Source organism: Rhamphochromis sp. 'chilingali' (genome assembly GCF_963969265.1).
Source record: "Rhamphochromis sp. 'chilingali' genome assembly, chromosome: 10".
Classification (NCBI taxonomy): domain Eukaryota; kingdom Metazoa; phylum Chordata; class Actinopteri; order Cichliformes; family Cichlidae; genus Rhamphochromis; species Rhamphochromis sp. 'chilingali'.
Window position 1 is genome coordinate 4051807 of NC_137937.1, and position 18746 is coordinate 4070552.

An 18746-nucleotide genomic window follows, 5' to 3' on the forward strand; every position below is an offset into this window, starting at 1 on the left:
TAGAATCATGAAAGGCACAACAAATCAGACTGCATACTCAAGTTTTTGGGACAAGTTTGAAGATAAAGATCAATGCATTTATTATAGATCATAAAATACTTTGAAGTATGACCATAACTGTTATCAGACCCTTCCCCAAAGGTTGGTACACTGGGACATACAAAAATAAAGTAAATGCACCTTCAAATGTCTTTTTTTAGATGGCAAATGACAACAAAAGCAGCTGGTCACACTCTTTTGTATAAAGTGTAAAAAGTCTACATAGCATTTCAAATTAAAATTCCATATAAACAGTCAATAAATACTTCAATGATATGAAATGGAAAGATAAGATTTGATCGCTCTCCTATAAAAGACAACAAATGTCATTTATTCTAAAGAAAAAAAAAACATTATTTATGATTCAAAAGTCTACTGCTTTCAGCTTTCTCTCCTCCTCCTCTGGAAGTGGCTGCTGGGAGAGGATTTTATCATGGAAGCGGTGATGTTTGCCTATTCCCAGCTTTGGCAGACCTCGGTTCAGCCCCTCCAACAGCACACATGCCTTACACAGTTTCTGACTGGAGATGTAGCCACACCGGCTGCAGGTTCCCTGGACAGGCATCTTTACCCCCTCGCGCACAGACAGGTTCTCACCGGAGTGAATAACGTCCATGATCGAACTGGGCCTCACACTCTCCAGATCCTTTAAATAGGTTCTTGCATAGCCACGGTAAGCATTAGGAGAGTAGATACACTCAGTAGAAAAGTAGTCTAATTTCTTGAAGTAAGCATACAGAACAATCTCTTTTTCATAAGCGTATTTAAGGGGCTTGCAGCGTGGCACGACCCCTTCGTTCTCGCTGTCCGTTGAGATGGTGGTGCAGCGGCGCAGCCGAGCTATGTCCCCTCGCAAGACGTTCATCAAAACAGTTTCTGCCACATCATCAGCATTGTGACCTGTGCAGAGGGGAAAAAAAGAAAACAAAACAGAGACATCTCGTTATTCAAAACAACACATTAAAGCTAACACTGCTCACATTTTCAGTCATTTGAATCTACCTGTACATATCTTGTCCACTTTAAGCATGATGGCTCCTCTGTCCAACGCCTGCCTCCTGAACACGCCACAGAAGGTGCAGTTATTTTTCAGCCCAACCTGCTTCACTATAGCATCCATTGTCCAGCCATACAGCTCCTCATAGGACACAATCTTCAGAGGCAGCTCATACTGTTGCTGGTTCCTCTTCACAGTCTCCAAGGAGTCATCTCGATAACCCGTGATTCCCTCATCCACCGAGAGAAGCATGAGCTCAAGGCCGTAGCTGTATCGCTCATTCAGGACCTTCATTACATGTGCAAGCACAGTGGAATCTTTTCCCCCGGAGGCAGCGATTCCCACAGACTCCCCGGTTTTGAACAGCTTTGCTGACACTATGGTCTGATGAATCTCCTCTTCAAAGGCCCAGAAGAAGCACTCCTTACACAGAGAGTGGCCGGTTTTTGGACGTTTAAGCACAGCACGCTTTTCAGAGCAGCTGCTACACTGGACAGGCATCTTGACTGTTGGAAAGGTGGTTTATTAAAAGAACAATAATGTCCAAAATTAATATAACAAATACTTTAAATATTTCATGTCAAAGCCATACAAATCTACAAAGCTCAACTTCTTCGTTGCTGATCTCCTTAAAGTGATCTTTATCATGTTCGTTTTGTAACCTGAAAATCCCAATTTAAAGTTTGGCTTTAGTCTAATGGTCTAGTAAGTGCTTTAAAAACACTTTTACAGCTCCTTACATAGCCAGGTAGGTGAGATGTCAGCCCTGAAGACTAAGAAACTTTACTTCATACGCTGGATTCTTACTACATTAGCTTCATTTTTATCGACATAAAAGTCGATAAAACACCCCGTTACTTCAATCAAAGAAATAAGCGGATAACTTAGTCACAACTTCAGTCATATTAGTGGATTATCAGGCTATATTTTCAAGACATGCCACATTTAAGAGTAGTACAACACATACAAAACCTAAACGTGGTCTAACATTAGCTAGCTAAGCTAAGCTAACTCGTGAGCTGTAACATTTTCTTACCAAAGTATCCGGGGAATGTGGGGATAATATATGCAGTTACTATAATAGCTTTTAAAAATTAAACCGTTAGCACGCTAAAGCAGGAGAATATTTTTCATCTTGTAATGTTGCCTCTTCTTTACTGGGACAACAGGAAGTGACGTCTCCAGTAAACACCCTACAGCGCAGCCTATTGGTCGGAGTGGGCCAGTGCACAAACCAACCCATGTAATGCCTTCACAATACCCATATATACTCTGGTGGTTTAAGCACAGTTTAGATGCATTGGTGGTGTCTGTTTTTCAGGTGTTGCAGTCTGAAGGACTTGTGTGGAGGGGAAAAACAGAAGACAATCCCATGATTGAGTCAAATGTAAGCAATGAGGATTTATTAGTTTGCTTCAAAGATTGTTACTACTGCCTCAGCTGATATCAAAATGCTGCATGGTGGTGGTAAATGAAGGTCAAAGGGTTTGTTGCCAGAAAGGGAGCAGAGGATGCTGAGGTCAGGATTCCTGACAGGAGAGAGTCACAAGCTTAGTTGACGGGATGAAAGGCACCCCTCTGATGCCACTGCATGTCTCTGATGCGCCGGACTGATTGGATCTGAGGAATCTGGGCTCCGAAATCAGTGGTGTCCTTGTACTCCCCCTTCTCAAACAGGTACTGATAGCCTCTGTAGCCTGGATACTGGTAGCCCACCCAGCTGGTGCACCACAAGCAAAGAGAGGGGAAACAAATGTTAGCCAATTAGAGGTCAAAGGGCATGTGGCAGCTATTTCTATGATATACAGCACCTGCTGAAAGGATGGACTCACGTGCCACTCTGGACCTGAACAGAAGAGACCTTCTCCTGATAGCCGTGTGCGTGAAAGCTGGGGACATCATCATCTATGATTTCTATCTTCTTCCCTGCAAAGCTGGGGTTTTCGTAAAGGACAATCTTGTGCTCCTGGCTGTCCTGATGAATCAGAAGAAAAAAAAATCAAGCCAAGGGTGAGATGTGAAGCAGCTGATTATGGGATGGAGGTATAAATTTGTAAATCTCTCTTACCACTTTAATGGGGCGGAATGCAACAATGGTGTCACTACGCCTGCTGTTGGTCCAGGAATCCCAGCGAGGATACTCGCCCTTCTCAAACACATACTGCTCCCCCTTACAGTTGGCCTGCTCATATCCCACCCATCTGAGAAGACAGAAAACAACAACAACAACCACAACAACAAATGGGGCTGTGATTGATGCAGGGGCTCAGCTGGAAAGATGGTTGGTTGTCTGCTTATCACACATTAAATTTGATTGCTTTTCTCTATTCCATTCCCTCTTTTTTTGGTCATTTGCTAGTTTTCTCTGTCTGTCTCTGACCCACACTCACGGTCCACACAGCACCAGTATGGAGCCCACTTTCTCCACGCCTGCTTCCTGAAGGTTGTTACAGGGACCAGTCAGCTCATGGCAGCGTCCCTGGAAGTTTTCCTGCTCATAGATAACCAGCTGGAAAAGAGGAAAAATTTCTTCTTCTTTTTTAGCTCTTGAAAGGAGTTGTGTTTTTTGGAAGATAAACAATTGCAAATACGGAGTGCACAGATTTCATGTGAACTTATGTGAACTGGTCTCGCTGCCAGTGTGCGCCTGTCCTCCCTCACCTTAAACGCACTGGTGCCTGGCTGCTGCTGCTTGGATGCAGGACTCTGGTGGTCTGTGGCCATATTGAATGGATAAGGATGATGCTGAAAAGAAACAGGTAAAAGTATAATTCTGAATAATTTTGAGGTATTTCTGTAATTTTTTTTTTTGGTAGCTTTTTCTAAAATCTGAGAAGCTGTTGATTGATTCTGTTTGCTGTTATTGTTCTAAGTTTCTAAGATTTAACCTAAATTACAGTGGCAAAAAGAAGACAAATACTGATAAATATATATATTAAAATTTTTTTTATAAAATACAGCGTGACGGACATGATCCCCTTACCAGTACCTGTCTGTGCCAGTGTGTTTGTGATGGCACAATGAGCTCAATATATACGGGACGCCCAGGGGTGGAAACTTTGCCAACAGCACCGAGAGTGTCCAAGCTGGCCGGCAGATCGGCCTGCCATAGGCCCAGCAGAATGAAATCAGGGGTCACTGTGCACCCCCACCCAACCCCACCCCACCCCACCCCGGAGTGTCACACTCCCACAAAGTTATTTCATTAGTTGTCAGTTTTGTCCAGCCAGTCATTGTTTGATGTCCTCATGATTCAGCACAAACAGTGCCAAGAGACCCACACCTACAATGAGCAGGGAGAGTGAGAGAGAGAAGGACGGTAAAAGATGGGTTTTACCGTGCTGGAGGGATGTGAATAACAGAAGAGATGCTGCTGAACATTTCCATATGTTTGAGTTGATTTTATTTTTTTTTTTACTGTATGGTGTTAAAAAATCAAATCAAATAAAGGCAGATGGTAATGCTGCTGGCTGCAAAGAAAGACAGCAGCTCTAAAGAATGGATTTATGACTTAAACCTGCTGACCATCTACTGGGAGCAATAAAACAGCTCCATAACAATCCATCTTTAACATTTTTATACTTTGGGACAAAGTTTTTAGACACTTCTATTTATACTCTATACTCATATTTATTTATTTTTTTACATCTACTTTATATTGTTCACAGTGATTCAGATGAAACTAGAGTGATTTCCTACTAAAAATGTGCTCTTATTAGGTGTGTTTGTTATTATTATCATTAAGATCGGTACTTTCACCACAGTAGGATTTCAAATGGATGCTTGAAATGAAGCATCATGCTATCGAGGTGATCTTTTTATTGTTAGTGTTGCTAAAAGGAAACATTTTAATGAGATCATAATGTGCATGCATCACCACGGACAACAGATGAACTGGAGCTGAGATTTTTAGGTTTGAGGTTTTGTGGTGTTGCCTGATGGTCTGTTTCAGCGGTGGCCAAGAGCCTTTGCAGAATTACAATACCAAGCTGCAGCTTTTCAGGGACCTTAAAGGAACATATGAGGCTGAACCAAGACACGGTATATGATAAATAAGGATTATTTTGAACTGCGAATCATTCTAAGCAACTTTATTAGTGTCCAAGAATAAAGAAGAAGAAATTGAATTTGAATTGCTTATAATAAGTTCCCTACTGAGAGAGACCTCTGTTGTTGTGCGTGAAATCTGTTGAAGTCACTCTTTTAGTATTGTTGTTACAGCTCCCAATGCTCCTGTTACCAGGAACATTTTGGACCATTTTAGAATTTACCTTCCAATTCTGCTCCTGTTGCTCCCTCATGCTGCTTCTTCCTGATGTTCTTGTCTGCTGTGATTGCAACATCTATCACAACTGCAGTCTTCTGCTTTTTATTAACCACCACTGTGTCTGGTTGGTTGACCAGCAGCTGCTGGTCCCACAGGACTTTAGCCCTGTTGTTCTCAACCAGCTTTGATGGTGTCTCGAATTAGGACTTGGGAACTTTGACACTATATGTGGAGTTTTTCTTGGTCCATAACGTTGCAGTCCATTCCTGTGCAGGCTTCTAGTGATTGCCCTCTTTCAGAGTACAATTGCTGGTTTGGCTAAGTCATTCACTAGAGTCTTGGCAGTTGTTCTGGGGTTTTTAGGTACATCTTCGATAGTTTTCTTTCCAGAGTCTTTGAAATTGTTTGGTTCCTACTTCTGCCAGACTTTTTCTGTACTGTGTGGCAAATAATTCTGTCCTCATCTGTATGCAAATTGTCTTTACCAACATAAAAAGGATTTATTTGACAGCACTCATTGGACTGACAATGCTCAGAACAATGGAAAAGTCCAAGGAGCTCAGTGAAGATCTAAGAAAGAAAGCTAGATTTACACAAGCTGGGAAGATCTCTTGGAGCTAACAGTTAATCAGGTGTGACACCACTTTGCCAAGGTCTGAAAGAACACCAAAACTGTCACCCTCAGATGAGAGGAAATTGTTCACAATGGCCTAGAACAATTCAGAAACCACAAAGGATCAAATCTGTCATGAACCGGAAACTGCTGAAACCCCAGCGTCACTGTCTACAGGAAGCCAGTTTTACCTCGCCATGGACTGAGTGGTAACCAACCAAAGAAGAAGGCCCTGCTCCAAAATCAACACCATCAAGCTCAACTGTAACTTGCAGCTGCCCAAATGTACAAACTAAATGCCTTCTGGAAGTTTTATGGTCAGTCAAGACAAAGACAGAGAGCTTTTCTGCCACAATAACAAAAGGTATGGTTATGGGAGCAAAAGTCAGTCTTTCAAATGCTCTACCCAAAGTCAAGCATGGTGATAGCATCATCCTGTGGTACAGCATGACTCTGCTGCCAGTGGTACTGGTACATTGCACAAAGTGGATGGAATATATTCAAAGTCAATAAAGATGTATGCTGTACAAACGTTCCACCCTTGAAAATATTGTATACGACTTGTATTTCCAAAACACAAACACGACTCTTTCAGGGAACACATTACACAGACAGATAATGTAACACAGTTACATCCAATCATTAGAACCGAAGGAGTCCTGCAATCAAATCCAGTGACTGGCTGCTTTTATGAGCCAGATGGTCCGTCTGAGAAACAGTCAACGACTTTGTCGATTAAAGACATGCTGACTGCGACTGTTTTGTTGGGATGTTATGTTCACTTGACTACACTTGATGTAGTCAAGTGTAGTCAAGTACACTCAGGAAATGATTGTATGACTAATCAATAGTTAATTTGTTTTTCATGCGATTATGGGCAGTAAATCTGGGCTCAATATCCGGTTGCACACTCACAGGATTGACAAATCCTTGAGTAAAATTGCTTGCTTTCTGACAACAGTGAGGTTGTTTGTGGCTCATTTCAGATGTGTTTTGTGTGTGTGTGTGGGTGCGTGTTTGAAAGCCTCATGTTTAAGTGAAAATTCTAGTCCAGGGAAACGATGCTGAGGCAGAAATTGCCAGAATCTTCTCATGATCGCGTATGATTGAGTTATTGATGATCAGCTGCATGTTTTCTGCAAGTATTATGCATAAACTTCAGGTCTGTGTCTCTTATCTCTGCTCTCCCTCTTTTACATGATTAAAACTTTGCACTTTGTAGAAAAATAGAGAAAATGCTCCAGTCAGTGTTGTGAGGGAAAAGTGTGCTTTGTTTTAAAAACCGCATGCATGTGTGCTTTTACATTTGGACTGATTTTTTTTCTCTTATTATGCTAAACCTGAACTTAACACTAGTATAATAGTGTTAAATAGGTACACTGGAGTAACTGCATGCTCTCAGTGTTCACCTTGTGACCATTAACCACCAAATGCACAATGAAGACTAAGGGAAGGGAATGCAGCGCACTCTGTTTTAATAGCAAGCATACATACAGCATGACATCATTTCCATTTCTGTTAGGCAAACGCGTATCCACATATGCATTGAATAAGTCATGTGTTCCTAATGCTCGATGAGGTTTTCAGCTGTCTGACTAGAATAGGAAAACACATGCAATGAAAGCGGCACACATCTGCAGCTTATCTCGAGGAAAACTATCTGCCAGATGTAGGCTGCATTATCTCCACATAGATGTCAGTGTGACATCTCTGATAGTGTTTTTATTTTGTTTCCAAACCTTTAGTTAAAGCCATCTCCACCTTGACTTGAAGTACAACATCACCAATAAACTCCAGGTCAAACAACTTTTATTCGCCACTGATACATACATGGCACTCCTCACTGGGCACAAGCAGCGTTTGCCGTGGTTAGGTTAAGGCAGAGGGCAGGCACTGTCGGCAGCGTGGGGAAGGCTGTGGGAGGCAGGCGAGGGTCCTGCTCAGCTGGCTCCAGCTGTAGCAGGAGGGGCAGGAGGTGCTGGGGCAGGGTCGGGATCAGGAGCCGGAGCTGGATCGGGAACGATGAAACAGCCCCTCTTGTGCCACTGCATGTCTCGCACACGTCGGACAGACTGGATCTGGGGAGCGGGGGCCTCCCAGTCATTCCAATGCTTGAAATCTCCTCGCTCAAAGACAAACTGCCGACCCCTGTAGCCTGGGTACATGTAGCCAACCCATCTGGAGGAAGGAGAAACAGACAAAATGTGAGGTGTGTCGCAGAAAAACACCCAGAAGGCAGTGCGATGTGGTTTAGATAAGGGTGCGCTGAGGATCTTACGTTCCATTGAGAGCTTTGATGCTTGCTACACGGTCCTGAAAACCATGGCCCCACAAACTGGGCACATCATCGTCAACGATCTCCATCTTTCTGCCAGTAAAACTTGGATTCTCATACAGGTGCAGCTTGTGTTCAGCACCATCCTGAACACAAAAATTACACAAATGTCACCAGGGTGTAGTCTGAATGTGTGCGTGTGTTTGTAGACACTGATTCAGTAAAGCAATCATTTAAAATGTGTCAGGAGGTAAAAATACAACGGGCAAAGGTTACGTGTAAACAGCTCGTGTCAAATATTCTTCACATATCTGTGTGACTGCATCATGAGCTTTGTATGTAAACTAGTCACGCACCACTTTGAGTGGCCTTAGAGACAAGAGGGAGTAGCTGTTCTGACTGTTGGTCCAGGTGTCCCAGCGTGGATACTCTCCTTTCTCCAGAATAAACTGCTCCCCTGTGAACCCATGCCGATCATAACCCACCCAGCTGAGGGGAAAAGAGAAGATCCGAGTTTACCAGCATGACAAGCTTGCCTAACAAGTTATCTTCTAGATTTTCTTATATGAATAATCTCACATGCGGCATTACTTACGGTCCTGACTCAACAATCACAGAGCTGACCTTCTGCAGTCCCTTCTCTGTCACATCTTTACACTCTGCAGAAAACTCTGCCTTGCAGCCCTGAAAATTTTCAAACTCAAACAGCACCACCTGGAAACACAGAAACAAAAGGCATTCCATAAACTAACACAGACTCCTTTCAGTTTCCCCTGGGAGCTTAAGATAACAGCCTCCATATAGAAAATAGACATGACATAGGCTGAGCTTAAAAATAACTCAAACTGTCAGGTTCAGCAGATGATGCAGGTACATCTGTGACCAATAGCTGGGCAGCGAAATACACCTGTATAAAGGTGAACCCTGGGAGCAGTTCTTCTATGAGCAAACCAAGTTGTTCCAGTACCTTGTATGTGGCTCCAGCTCCACCCTGGCTCTTCCCAGCAGCTAGCTGCTCCGGGGCACTTTGCTGCTCCGACATCCTCCTGATCCACTGCTCCTCCACTTTTTGGCGGCAGCACACACATAGAAAAAGCACCGTCCGTCACACATTCATACATGGACACACACACACACACACACACACGAGAGAAGCTTAATGTCTAAGCTACAATTGTAGAATACATCCTTGAGCAGGAGGACTTTTTTTAAGCCTCAGCAGTAATAATTTACCTGATAAGAGTTTGTTTTTCGAGTATGAACACACATTTTCTTCATCACGTGCAATACTTAATAACAAACTCCACCAAACCTGAGTCTTCCCCGGTGCAGCACCACTGAACTCCTTTGCAATGGCATTATTACACCATGGTGATTGATAAGTATGTGTCCAGTAGGAGGCTTTTACCTGGGTATGCCTGCTAGGAAGCTGTAGTGTCCCTCTTTTTTCGCTGCCACTTGGTGTTTGGTGGGGTTGAGCCATTAGACCGCAGGGATGGTGGGGGGGGGGTATTTATGGTTTATTTCTGGCCACAACAGCAGAAAAGGGGGAGCTGTTGATACAGCAAGTCTGTCGCTCACATTGTGTCCGTAACGCTGCCTCTCAATAGGCAGCTGTGTTGGCACACGCTGCCCTGCCTATCTGCCTGGCTGCCAGCAGGCGTTGTGTGTGGGCACACAGAGAGAGAGCCAAGAGGATTCAGCAAACGGCCCTACTCAGCATAAACACACACACACACACTCATTCACCCAATCTCAACTACACAAGAGTTCCTCGTGCCTTTTTTGTGTACTAAAAATAAGTAACTTGATTCAAGAAATACCCAGAAGAATGCAGTTTTTCATGTTACATGAGGCTGTGACACAAGTCAAGTATATTTTATTAAGAATTTATTCACTTTAGGACACTGGCCAGTACAACACAGTGCAATATAGACCTTTCCTTTTGAATTTAAAAAAAAAAAAAAAAAAAGGGCATAAAAATTAACCCTTGAATTTTATGACAAAGTAAAACATCCATGTACATACACACCAGGGACAATCACTCTGAAGCCTCGATCAACACATTCACTTGCATTGCACGAGCAGGCCGACGATACAGAAGATGAGACCAGAGGGGAAGGGGTGGTGGTGGGTGGGTGTCTGTGCTGTAGTGCGTCAAGTGACAAAGTGCTTTACTGAAGTGTGGAGAAAGTAGGGAGATGGCAAATGTGGAGAGGAAGACGGAGATGAGGCGTAGCTGAAGTTCAAATGTTCACATTAGTTTGGTGCATTACAGGACTCGTTTACATTGTAGTGAATGAACCGTCCCCTTCCCTGGAGTAGTGTAAGTCAACATCTAGGTCCTCTGAACCAGTCAGCGAGAGCCAAGCCTGATGTGACAGCAAAGATTGTACATGCATGGATAATGAGTGACAAAAACGAAAGGGAAATTGCACATACTGGGAAATAAAAACAGTATTGTCAGGACATGATCGAGAAGTAGGTGAGTATGGCTTAAATTAGATGCTCGCAGCTACAATCTACTAAAGAAGGGGAAGATGGGCTGATTAGTGTTTTTATAAAAGACTGAGGAGTGTGTTTGTGCTGATTAGGAGTGTGCATGATTGACAGATACAAAGCTGCTTGTCCCATCCCTCTTACACATTGACAAAAAGATAAATCACAAAAAAATATATACACAGTATGCAGCAACTGCACCCCTGTTAGGTTGTGTAACTGTATCAAAGTGAACAGCTCTGCTGTAGTGATGCATCCTTTCCAAAACGAGTTCTCCACCTTTGTTAAATCAATGAGGATACAAATATAACATCTCCTGATTACAGATACTAACATGAGCAGCACCCCCGTGGACGATCAAGACCGTGGAGGTTTGTTCTCAATACGCAGAAATCATTAGTGTCTGAAATGTCATCCTATGGTAAAGTTTGTGTGACTCCAATCAGCAACCTCTGCAGATAACACATACATGGCTAGCCTGTACATTAGCTCAGTAAAGAGGAAACTGGATGCAAAGGATTGGCTGGATTGTCCTCCAGCATGCGATGAAGCTCGTCCAGGAAAAGGAGGTGCTGTGTCTTCCCGACTCCTCCTGGTCCCTCTTTAAAGTGTTCGTGTGAAGTTCGTTTTGGAGCCCCTGTGTTCAAGCATGAAATGGAGTAAGCAGACCAGCCTGATGTTTTTCCTCCATGCTCGTTTTTCTTTTTCCATAGGACAGAGACTTCCCCCCCAAAAAGGCACCATGCACATTTACCGACCCAGATGAGAAGAGAGAGAGAGAGAGAAAAAAAAGTGGGGGGGTTTAAAAAAAAACCAAAAAAAAAAAATCATCAGCAGCTGTAGATTCAACCTCCTCCTACTCTCTGGGTCAAACGTTAAGGCTTCTGTTTCACACAGATTCATCTGTTAAGGCAACCTTCAGGAGACAGACAGAGATAAGTATGAGAACCGCTGCTGTTTATTTGTTACAAAACAAGAAGACACACAGAAGAGCCAAAAACCTAGCTCACCTTATTATTTACTTAGCTCTCACTTTCATACTGACTCAGGCGTTTCTTGGATTTCAGCTCTTTCAACCACTGGGGTGAATCCTCCTGGCTACAAAGTAAGATAAACGATGAGTCGACAAATTCTCTCAAGTATAAAATAAACGTTTTGTGTTCAGCTGATGTTGCTTACCCATTTTCTTTCCCGCCAGAGGGGGGCAGCACACGCGCTGCCCTGGGGAGAAAAGGGGACTTGGGAGAGCGAGACAGCTGGGAGGGAGAGGGAGCAGGTCCATCAGTTTGATTGTCAGAGTCCCCCCTCTTCTTCAGCTGTGCCTGACAGAAAAAGCGATGCATTACAAAGAGTTTGCTAAAAAGTCAGTGCGAGTTTAAAATAAGAGAAGGCTCTGTGAAATAAAACTGCAACATGACAAACAATGCCAGGAGGTGAACGCACAGTTCCTGGCTCACCTTTAAAGCTGAAGGGTCCATGCCAGGGAACAGGGCGACCCTCTGTGGCTGTGACGCAACAGCCGGTGCAGCATCAGCTCCTCTGGGCTTCTCCTCAGAGTCTGAGTCATCGTCTTTACTCTCAGCCTTTGCCTCTGTCGAACGGTGAGCACATATTAACAGGTACTTTCCACCAAATGTCCTGTAATCTCCCCCTAGAGCTTATGTGCAGCAAGTGTAGAAGCTCCTCCAGGGATTTTTAAATTTGCATTTCCACAACAGGGCTTCAGCTTTGGGAGATTTAAGCAAATTAATTAAAACAAACAAGTAAAGATCTCAAATTCCCTTGGTTATTGTTCGCAACAAAAATGAACCAACCCTGGTCGTCATGTTAATTTATTAGCCCGAGTATTTCCACCACAAAATACAAGGAAACCAACTTGCACCGAAATGCTGGTAGAAATATTAAATGGTTCCTGTTTCAAACTGAAACTTCCTGAAACTTCAACTACCCAGTGAGGACTTATGAATCAGATTCCTGGAATAAATGAAATTGATGTTCCTGGAACTGAATTCAGTCCACGGTCTATCGGGAAAAATTGCATTTAGGGGAACATCATAAGCCTTCTATTCCCTGGGAAAAGTTGTTGTGGTTGGAAAAGTTCTTTGTGTGATTTGGGAGCCAGTTAAGAGAGTGCAGGGAGGGAGTAGGGCTGCCACAAATTTTGATAGACGACTAGTCACCGATTATTTTTGCGATTAGTCGACTAATCAGATCATCATCCATTGGACGTAAAACGTACAGCTTATTGCACCAGCAGCATCTGCTCTCATATAACTATCATTAGCTTACAGCTTTAAGTGTGTAAGGTCTGTGCTAACTAAAAATAAAGACAAGATGATAGTTTATTAAATTTTAATGAAATTTGCAGATTGTTTCGGTGAAGTTTAATAAACTCCTTGCGATCTAAAATATAACAGGACACCGGAGTATATTCTCCAGCATCTCACACTTCTGATAATCAGCTGTCTGCTTGACGTTTATTCAGCTGTGTAAAAACTATAACTTTAATCTCAGCCAAACCGATTTACTCAGGAACAACTAAAATACAAAAAAAAGCCAAACAATAACATTTTTAACTTATCTAAGTGACTTAGATATCATGTTTAACCTGAGTAGCGAAAGACGGCGGTGGGTTTGAAAACGATTTGCCAGGAGTCCGGTGTTCTCACGGCTCTAGTGAGCCTTGCCCCCGGCTAACTATCGAGCTAGTGGGTAACGGACGTCTCTGAAAATGTCGGGGCGCTTTTGAGAATATGTGGTGTCCTGATAAACTGAGCACATATTTGAGGTTTACACAGCTACATTCTCGCCTGAAATATGTTAAACATTTATTTTGTGACCCAGAAAGAATAATAGGAGTAATATTAAAACTAACCAGCTGCCGCCATTGTTGGAAACTGAGCATGTCACTACCCGATCCGTACCGGAAACCCGATCGGTACCCCGCATGCGCGAAAGGTTTCTACTTCCGGTCGTAGCGTTTTACGATAGTTATGGGTCAGAGTATCTGTTAAGAATAACAAGTATATCTTAAAATGTTTGCAATAATGAAGCATTTCAGTACAATGTAGACAAAATCGAAAAATAAAAATAAAGTTACGGATCAGGACTCTCCGATCCTTACTGCGCATGTGCAGATGTTTTCTTCTTCTTCTTCTGTTCGTTTAATGGCAGTTTACTCCCCAGTGTACGAGGATACCGCCACCTGCTGACCGAGCGAATAAACCCTATTATAAACTGAATTAGCGTCATTACAAACGTGTGTTAAATCTGATTTAGCGATAGTCGAGTGTGTTTATGCTTGTCTGTGAGGAGAGGATTGTTGGAATAGTGATGATGATGTGCGCTATCACTGTCAATTGTCAGTAAACACTTAATCTGGCTGATGAATCTACACGTGAGATATTACAAAGTCTGCATTATTAACTCTGTCATTAGGCGCCATTCTTCTTATTTTACGGCGCTGTTGCTCAATCGGGGGACGCTCTCTGTTGAGGAGAAAAGCATGAATTTCTTTGTATACGGATTATCCATTGTTTAAATGTCCCGGGCAGTCGAAAAGGAGGCAGAGCTGTTGAGAAATGCTAGGAGCTAACTGGCCGCTAACCGTATCATTCAAATATATTGAATGACGCAATGTTGGCAAAGAGAGGAAGTGACGTAAGATTTGCGCATGCGGGGTACCGATCGGGTTTCCGGTACGGATCAGATAGTGACAGAGCAGGGCTGCCCTATGAATTCTGGGACACAGCTTCTTCTTCGGGGTTTAACGGCAGCTGGCATCCTTGTACATGCAGTGCTGCCATCTTCTGTTTCAGTCCGTTATTACACTCTTAAATCCTACTACTTATTCCTGTGTCTTTTGGGATCTTACAAAGCTTCAAACGACGCGTCGACTATTAAATCAGTCGTCGACGATTTTGATAGTCGACGTAATCGTGACTAGTCTACTAATCGTGGCAGCCCTAGGAGGGAGGTGAACTTTTGAGAGACTCTAGATTAAAGGCATGTATGGACAACAGAACTGCACTTTGGAGTCTGCATATCTAGAACCTTATTCATTCATGAGCAGTAATGAGTAGTAACCTGTGGAGTCTCTGTAGAGCCAGTCCTCAGTGGTTCCTCCCTCACCCTCTGCTTGTGCAGCACTCTGACGTGTAGCCCTGGTGGGTCGTGTCCGCGGCGCTCGTTTCTTCCCCAGCTGGGCTCTAGAGCGGAGCACGCTGGTATCTAACAGGGTGGTCGGAGCCTGGATATCAAAACACAAAAAGAAAACACGAGACAAAATGTATAAACACAGCATAATAAAGAAGACCTGTGTCACCATAGTGAAGACAGAGCAGACTTTACTGACTTAAACCGGCTCATTTGGTAACGTTCAAAAGGATTGAGCTGTGTTTAGCACTTACGTCAGGGAAAGAGAGCGGCTGGCTCTCAGGTGGGGATGAGGGAGGGAGGCCATCCAGACTGCTGCTTTCAAACGGTGAAGCAACATCACCTGGTGTGTGTGCTGGAGTTGGCTTTTTCGGTGAAGGACTGAGATTACTTTCTGAGCTGGGAGTCGCAGGTGTCAGACTGTCAATGATTAGCATAAACAAGATCTTTGAAACGTCTGAAAACAGCTGCGTGGATTAAGTAACCACAGGATCTCATCATTTCATCAAAACCATGACAACAGTGAAAACAGTGAACCCTAGTAAAGTGAACTGTGTAGAGTGTGTGTTCAGACTTTTAAGAACTTACTCTCCTTTATTATTATCATCAGTGCTCAGTATTTTTGTGATGTTATGTTCTGACCACATGAGGTCAGTAATGGATCGCAAAGTAATGCAATGAAGCGAGAAGAACAATCTGTTGTTCCACCTGAAGTTATTTCAGCTCCGCTGTGGGTTTCTATTAAACCTTTACACACATTTCACTCCTGCATGCTGTTGCTACATAGGCAATATTTATTGGATTACATCATGTTTGGATTTCGTCTTTTTTAAGGTAAACGATCTTTTGTGTTGTTGAATGGGCCGCTGATTTTCTGGTCTTCTTCAAACATTATCACCATAGTATTTAATCATTTTGGATCAACTTGTTTGATTTTATTTAAGATCTTTAATAAACTTTTTATTGTGCTATTATGCTAACTAAAGTTCTTCTTTCATCAGGCTTTAATCATTTATAAACAAAAATGACACTGATTTGTCAGAGTCGAACATTTTATAGATTGTGACTTATTAAACATCTCAGCTCAGGCGGTGCAATGTCAGCAAACATATGAAGAGATTAATGCGTCAGGGTTTAAAAAAAAAAATCACTCTGCCTTTCATTCTAATCCGCTGGTCTCGCAATGGCAGCCGTTTGTCTTTGGGTGGTGTGTGGCCTTCAGTCTCAAAAGGCCACGCCTTTTCAGGTGTGGATAAAGCTTGTGCCTGTGGAGACTTGACTGGTCATCACTCTATTGCTGCTTGAACTCTTGACTCCTGGTTTTAATGTAGGATTATTAATAATTAAAAATAAAACTCCCTTTTGTCTGATGCTGATCTTAAAGCACATGTCTGTTTATAAAAATCATCTTTCCCATTTCACTGCTTCCAAAGTGTTTTGAATTAACATTTTACAGTGCAGTCTCACACAGTCGTACAAGTATTGGCCATATCTTTGTTTGTTTGTTTTAAATCAGGGATGTCATGTACACATTTACTCCTTCTGATACCTTAATATGAGAAGGAGAAGAGCAATTTCAGCAGGACATCTCAGTATTTTGTACATGATAAAGTAATGCTGATGTAGGAAACAAAAGAAATTTATCTGAATGACTTCAATTGTAAGAAATACATGTTCTGGTAGCTGTAGCTCATCACAGAAAATGTCATTTCTAAAAAATGTGTGTATCCATTGTAACAACAGAACTTTCTGTAATAAAATAGTGATATAATAATGCAGTTAAAAGTTCAAAATGTATGTCTTCCTTCACATTTTCCAAAGCTGTGTAGTGAGGCAGGAGTAGGGATGGGTACCGGTGTCCGGTGTTCTGACATAAACGGTAGTAACCAGACCGAAAAGCAGCGCACATTTCGGTGCTTTATTTCGGTGCTTTTTTTTCCTGAGCTGTGATACACTTTAGATTCTAGCCAATCATTTTACGTTTCCGAGGATAGTAGGCGGGGCCAGGTACGTACGTTCTGTTAGAGCAGAGCTACAGATTAAAAATGTCCAAGGCGAAGCGGTCAAAAGTCTGGCTGTACTTCACAGCAAAATATGCAAACTCAGCAGCCTGCAACAAGTGCTTTAAGCTGATACTGTGATACTGTCAAAGGAGGTAACACCTCAAATCCGATGAAACACCTGGCGACGTATAGCGTTTTTTTTTTAAAGCCCAGAAATGCGCCGTATTTGATAGCTTGCTGCGAGACCTCACACCGAGCACATCTACTGTGGGTGGGTTGCCTGTTATGCAACATCCTCCAAAAACACGAAGAGGAGAGTCCTGGCCCCTAGCCCTGCCAGTGTAGCAGAAATGATGACGGATGATGGTGGCAGCAGCCGTTCTTCTCTGCGTGAGTAGCTAATTTACGTTGAGTAGGCTAACCACGTTATTACATTAATGCATGTAAGGTGAACTAGCAAACATCATCATAGCTACATGCGGCTGTCTTCTTGTTTGATGGCAGATACTCCCTTCACCCTGGCTAAAAAGGCTAAAATGACCAAAGAAAAAGTGGAAAACAGTTAAACATGAGAGGTTTTGGACAAAGTTTGTGTTTTTTCCATTGTTTAAGCACTGCTTCCAGCCAAGAGTGATACCATATATGCCCCATAGCTGCAGAAAAGGCTAACATTGTTATCTTTTTACAAAAAACAGCTGAACATGAGAGGTTTTTGGACCAATTTGTGTTCTCCATTCTTTAAGCACCGGTTTGAGCACCGGCACCGTTTCAAAAGTACCGATTTGGCACCGGTATCGGATAAAACCTAAACGATACCCATCCCTAGGCAGGAGTGTTGGCCAGCCCAACCCTGGCCTCTCTTCTAAGTTAGTTGTTTTGAAGTAGCCTAGACATTTTTAATTTACCTAGTTTAGTTGTATTTGCATGTCATTTTTATTGTATATTTACCTATCATCAGTGCGTAGTCCCGTCTCCCAGGTCCCATACTGACTGTCAGTCTCACGGACCGGTGTTTCTGAGCCCTTCACCTCCTCTTCACCACTGACACTTTGCTTCTGCTGTACCTAGGGGAAAAAACAGAAGAGCAATGAATGATGACAACCAGCTTGAGAGACATGAATAGCTAAAAATCAGTGGGGTGCAGTGAACAAGTCTTTAATATCTGTGGACCATTCACATCCCTAATAGGAAGCCAAGCAACAAAACATTAATGAATGATAAAGTGTAATAGTAGCTAATTGACATCATAACTAAAATTACTTCTGAAGAGCACACAGTGTTGCTGATAGAGCAGCCACCAGTGGTAAGACGGGTAATGGAAGGTGAAGGGATGAGTTAATGGAGACAGAACCAGAGTGGGGACAGAGATGGTGGTGGGCGGCTGGGTGATCGAGTGTGTTTTTTCTGCCTACTGAACCATGCCTCTTTTAATGAGGCGGGCACAGAGGACATACTGTCTCAAACCCACACGGAGCTCACAGAGGCAGAAGAACTGATAAGCCTGGCCTATATAGAACAAAACAATAGAAAATCGTTCTGTCCTCAGATGTTGCCTAAGGGCTGGACAAAGAAATCTGATACACCTGGCTCTGTAATTGCCCAGGCCCCTTAACAGCGAGAGCAGCTCAGTAGTTGTGCTTATATGAGCACGGAGGGCAGATTAGAGCACTCGTACTTGAAGCTTTGTGAATGTTTTCTTTGTGTATATAAGAGCAGAGACGCAGGGGTGCTGCAAAACAGGTGTAAGAATGAGCACATGAGGAAGAGTGTGACTGTGTGAAATTCTGATTGAGGGAAAACAAAACAGCTGAAGAAAGTGTGAGAGTGAGGAAAAAACACAGGACATCATTCATCAGCGAAGCCCTTCCCAACAGGAAAAGTGAAAACAGCCAGAATGG

At 42.9% G+C, this 18746-nt stretch overlaps 4 protein-coding genes across 6 annotated transcripts in view; all 4 read right to left on the reverse strand.

Annotated features, from left to right (window-relative positions):
• Positions 1–49: 49 nt before the first annotated feature.
• Positions 50–2215, reverse strand: ctu1 (cytosolic thiouridylase subunit 1 homolog (S. pombe)). Its single transcript, XM_080894364.1, has 3 exons — positions 2073–2215; positions 1042–1542; positions 50–939 (listed from the first exon to the last, which is right to left on the reverse strand). Exons 2-3 carry the CDS (start codon positions 1535–1537, stop codon positions 404–406), a joined length of 1032 nt encoding a protein of 343 aa, XP_080750490.1. The 5' UTR covers positions 1538–1542; positions 2073–2215; the 3' UTR covers positions 50–403.
• A 372-nt stretch (positions 2216–2587) lies between these two features.
• Positions 2588–3766, reverse strand: crybb2 (crystallin, beta B2; the record flags this gene model as incomplete). The annotated part of the gene is made up of 5 exons (XM_080894345.1): positions 3698–3766; positions 3427–3545; positions 3105–3237; positions 2869–3011; positions 2588–2756 (listed from the first exon to the last, which is right to left on the reverse strand). Exons 1-5 carry the CDS (start codon positions 3758–3760, stop codon positions 2588–2590), a joined length of 627 nt encoding a protein of 208 aa, XP_080750471.1. The 5' UTR covers positions 3761–3766.
• A 3620-nt stretch (positions 3767–7386) lies between these two features.
• Positions 7387–9659, reverse strand: LOC308404617 (beta-crystallin B3-like). The gene is made up of 6 exons (XM_080894759.1): positions 9600–9659; positions 9159–9256; positions 8787–8905; positions 8548–8680; positions 8195–8337; positions 7387–8094 (listed from the first exon to the last, which is right to left on the reverse strand). The coding sequence occupies exons 2-6, from the start codon at positions 9231–9233 to the stop codon at positions 7857–7859; spliced, it is 708 nt and encodes a 235-aa protein (XP_080750885.1). The 5' UTR covers positions 9234–9256; positions 9600–9659; the 3' UTR covers positions 7387–7856.
• A 1815-nt stretch (positions 9660–11474) lies between these two features.
• Positions 11475–18746, reverse strand: part of LOC308403774 (uncharacterized protein) — a 32646-nt gene continuing 25374 nt past the window's right edge. For all 3 annotated transcript variants that reach the window (XM_080893505.1, XM_080893506.1, XM_080893507.1), the window contains 7 exons: positions 17797–17912; positions 15100–15265; positions 14777–14939; positions 12148–12281; positions 11870–12012; positions 11701–11788; positions 11475–11606 (listed from right to left, as the gene is read on the reverse strand). In XM_080893505.1, coding sequence (XP_080749631.1) covers positions 11713–11788; positions 11870–12012; positions 12148–12281; positions 14777–14939; positions 15100–15265; positions 17797–17912 — 798 coding nt within the window. In that variant the 3' untranslated portion in view covers positions 11475–11606; positions 11701–11712. The remainder of the gene's footprint in view (positions 11607–11700; positions 11789–11869; positions 12013–12147; positions 12282–14776; positions 14940–15099; positions 15266–17796; positions 17913–18746) is intronic.

Excerpts from the sequence above, each read along its gene's own strand:
- LOC308404617 (XM_080894759.1), bottom strand. The coding sequence starts at position 9,233 with ATGTCGGAGCAGCAAAGTGCCCCGGAGCAGCTAGCTGCTGGGAAGAGC. Across the intron at positions 8,906-9,158 it reads GAGCTGGAGCCACATACAAG|GTGGTGCTGTTTGAGTTTGA; the intron begins GTACTGGAACAA and ends CTGTGTTTCCAG. Across the intron at positions 8,095-8,194 it reads ATCAAAGCTCTCAATGGAAC|ATGGGTTGGCTACATGTACC; the intron begins GTAAGATCCTCA and ends TCCTTCCTCCAG.
- ctu1 (XM_080894364.1), bottom strand. The coding sequence starts at position 1,537 with ATGCCTGTCCAGTGTAGCAGCTGCTCTGAAAAGCGTGCTGTGCTTAAA. Across the intron at positions 940-1,041 it reads AGTGGACAAGATATGTACAG|GTCACAATGCTGATGATGTG; the intron begins GTAGATTCAAAT and ends CCCTCTGCACAG.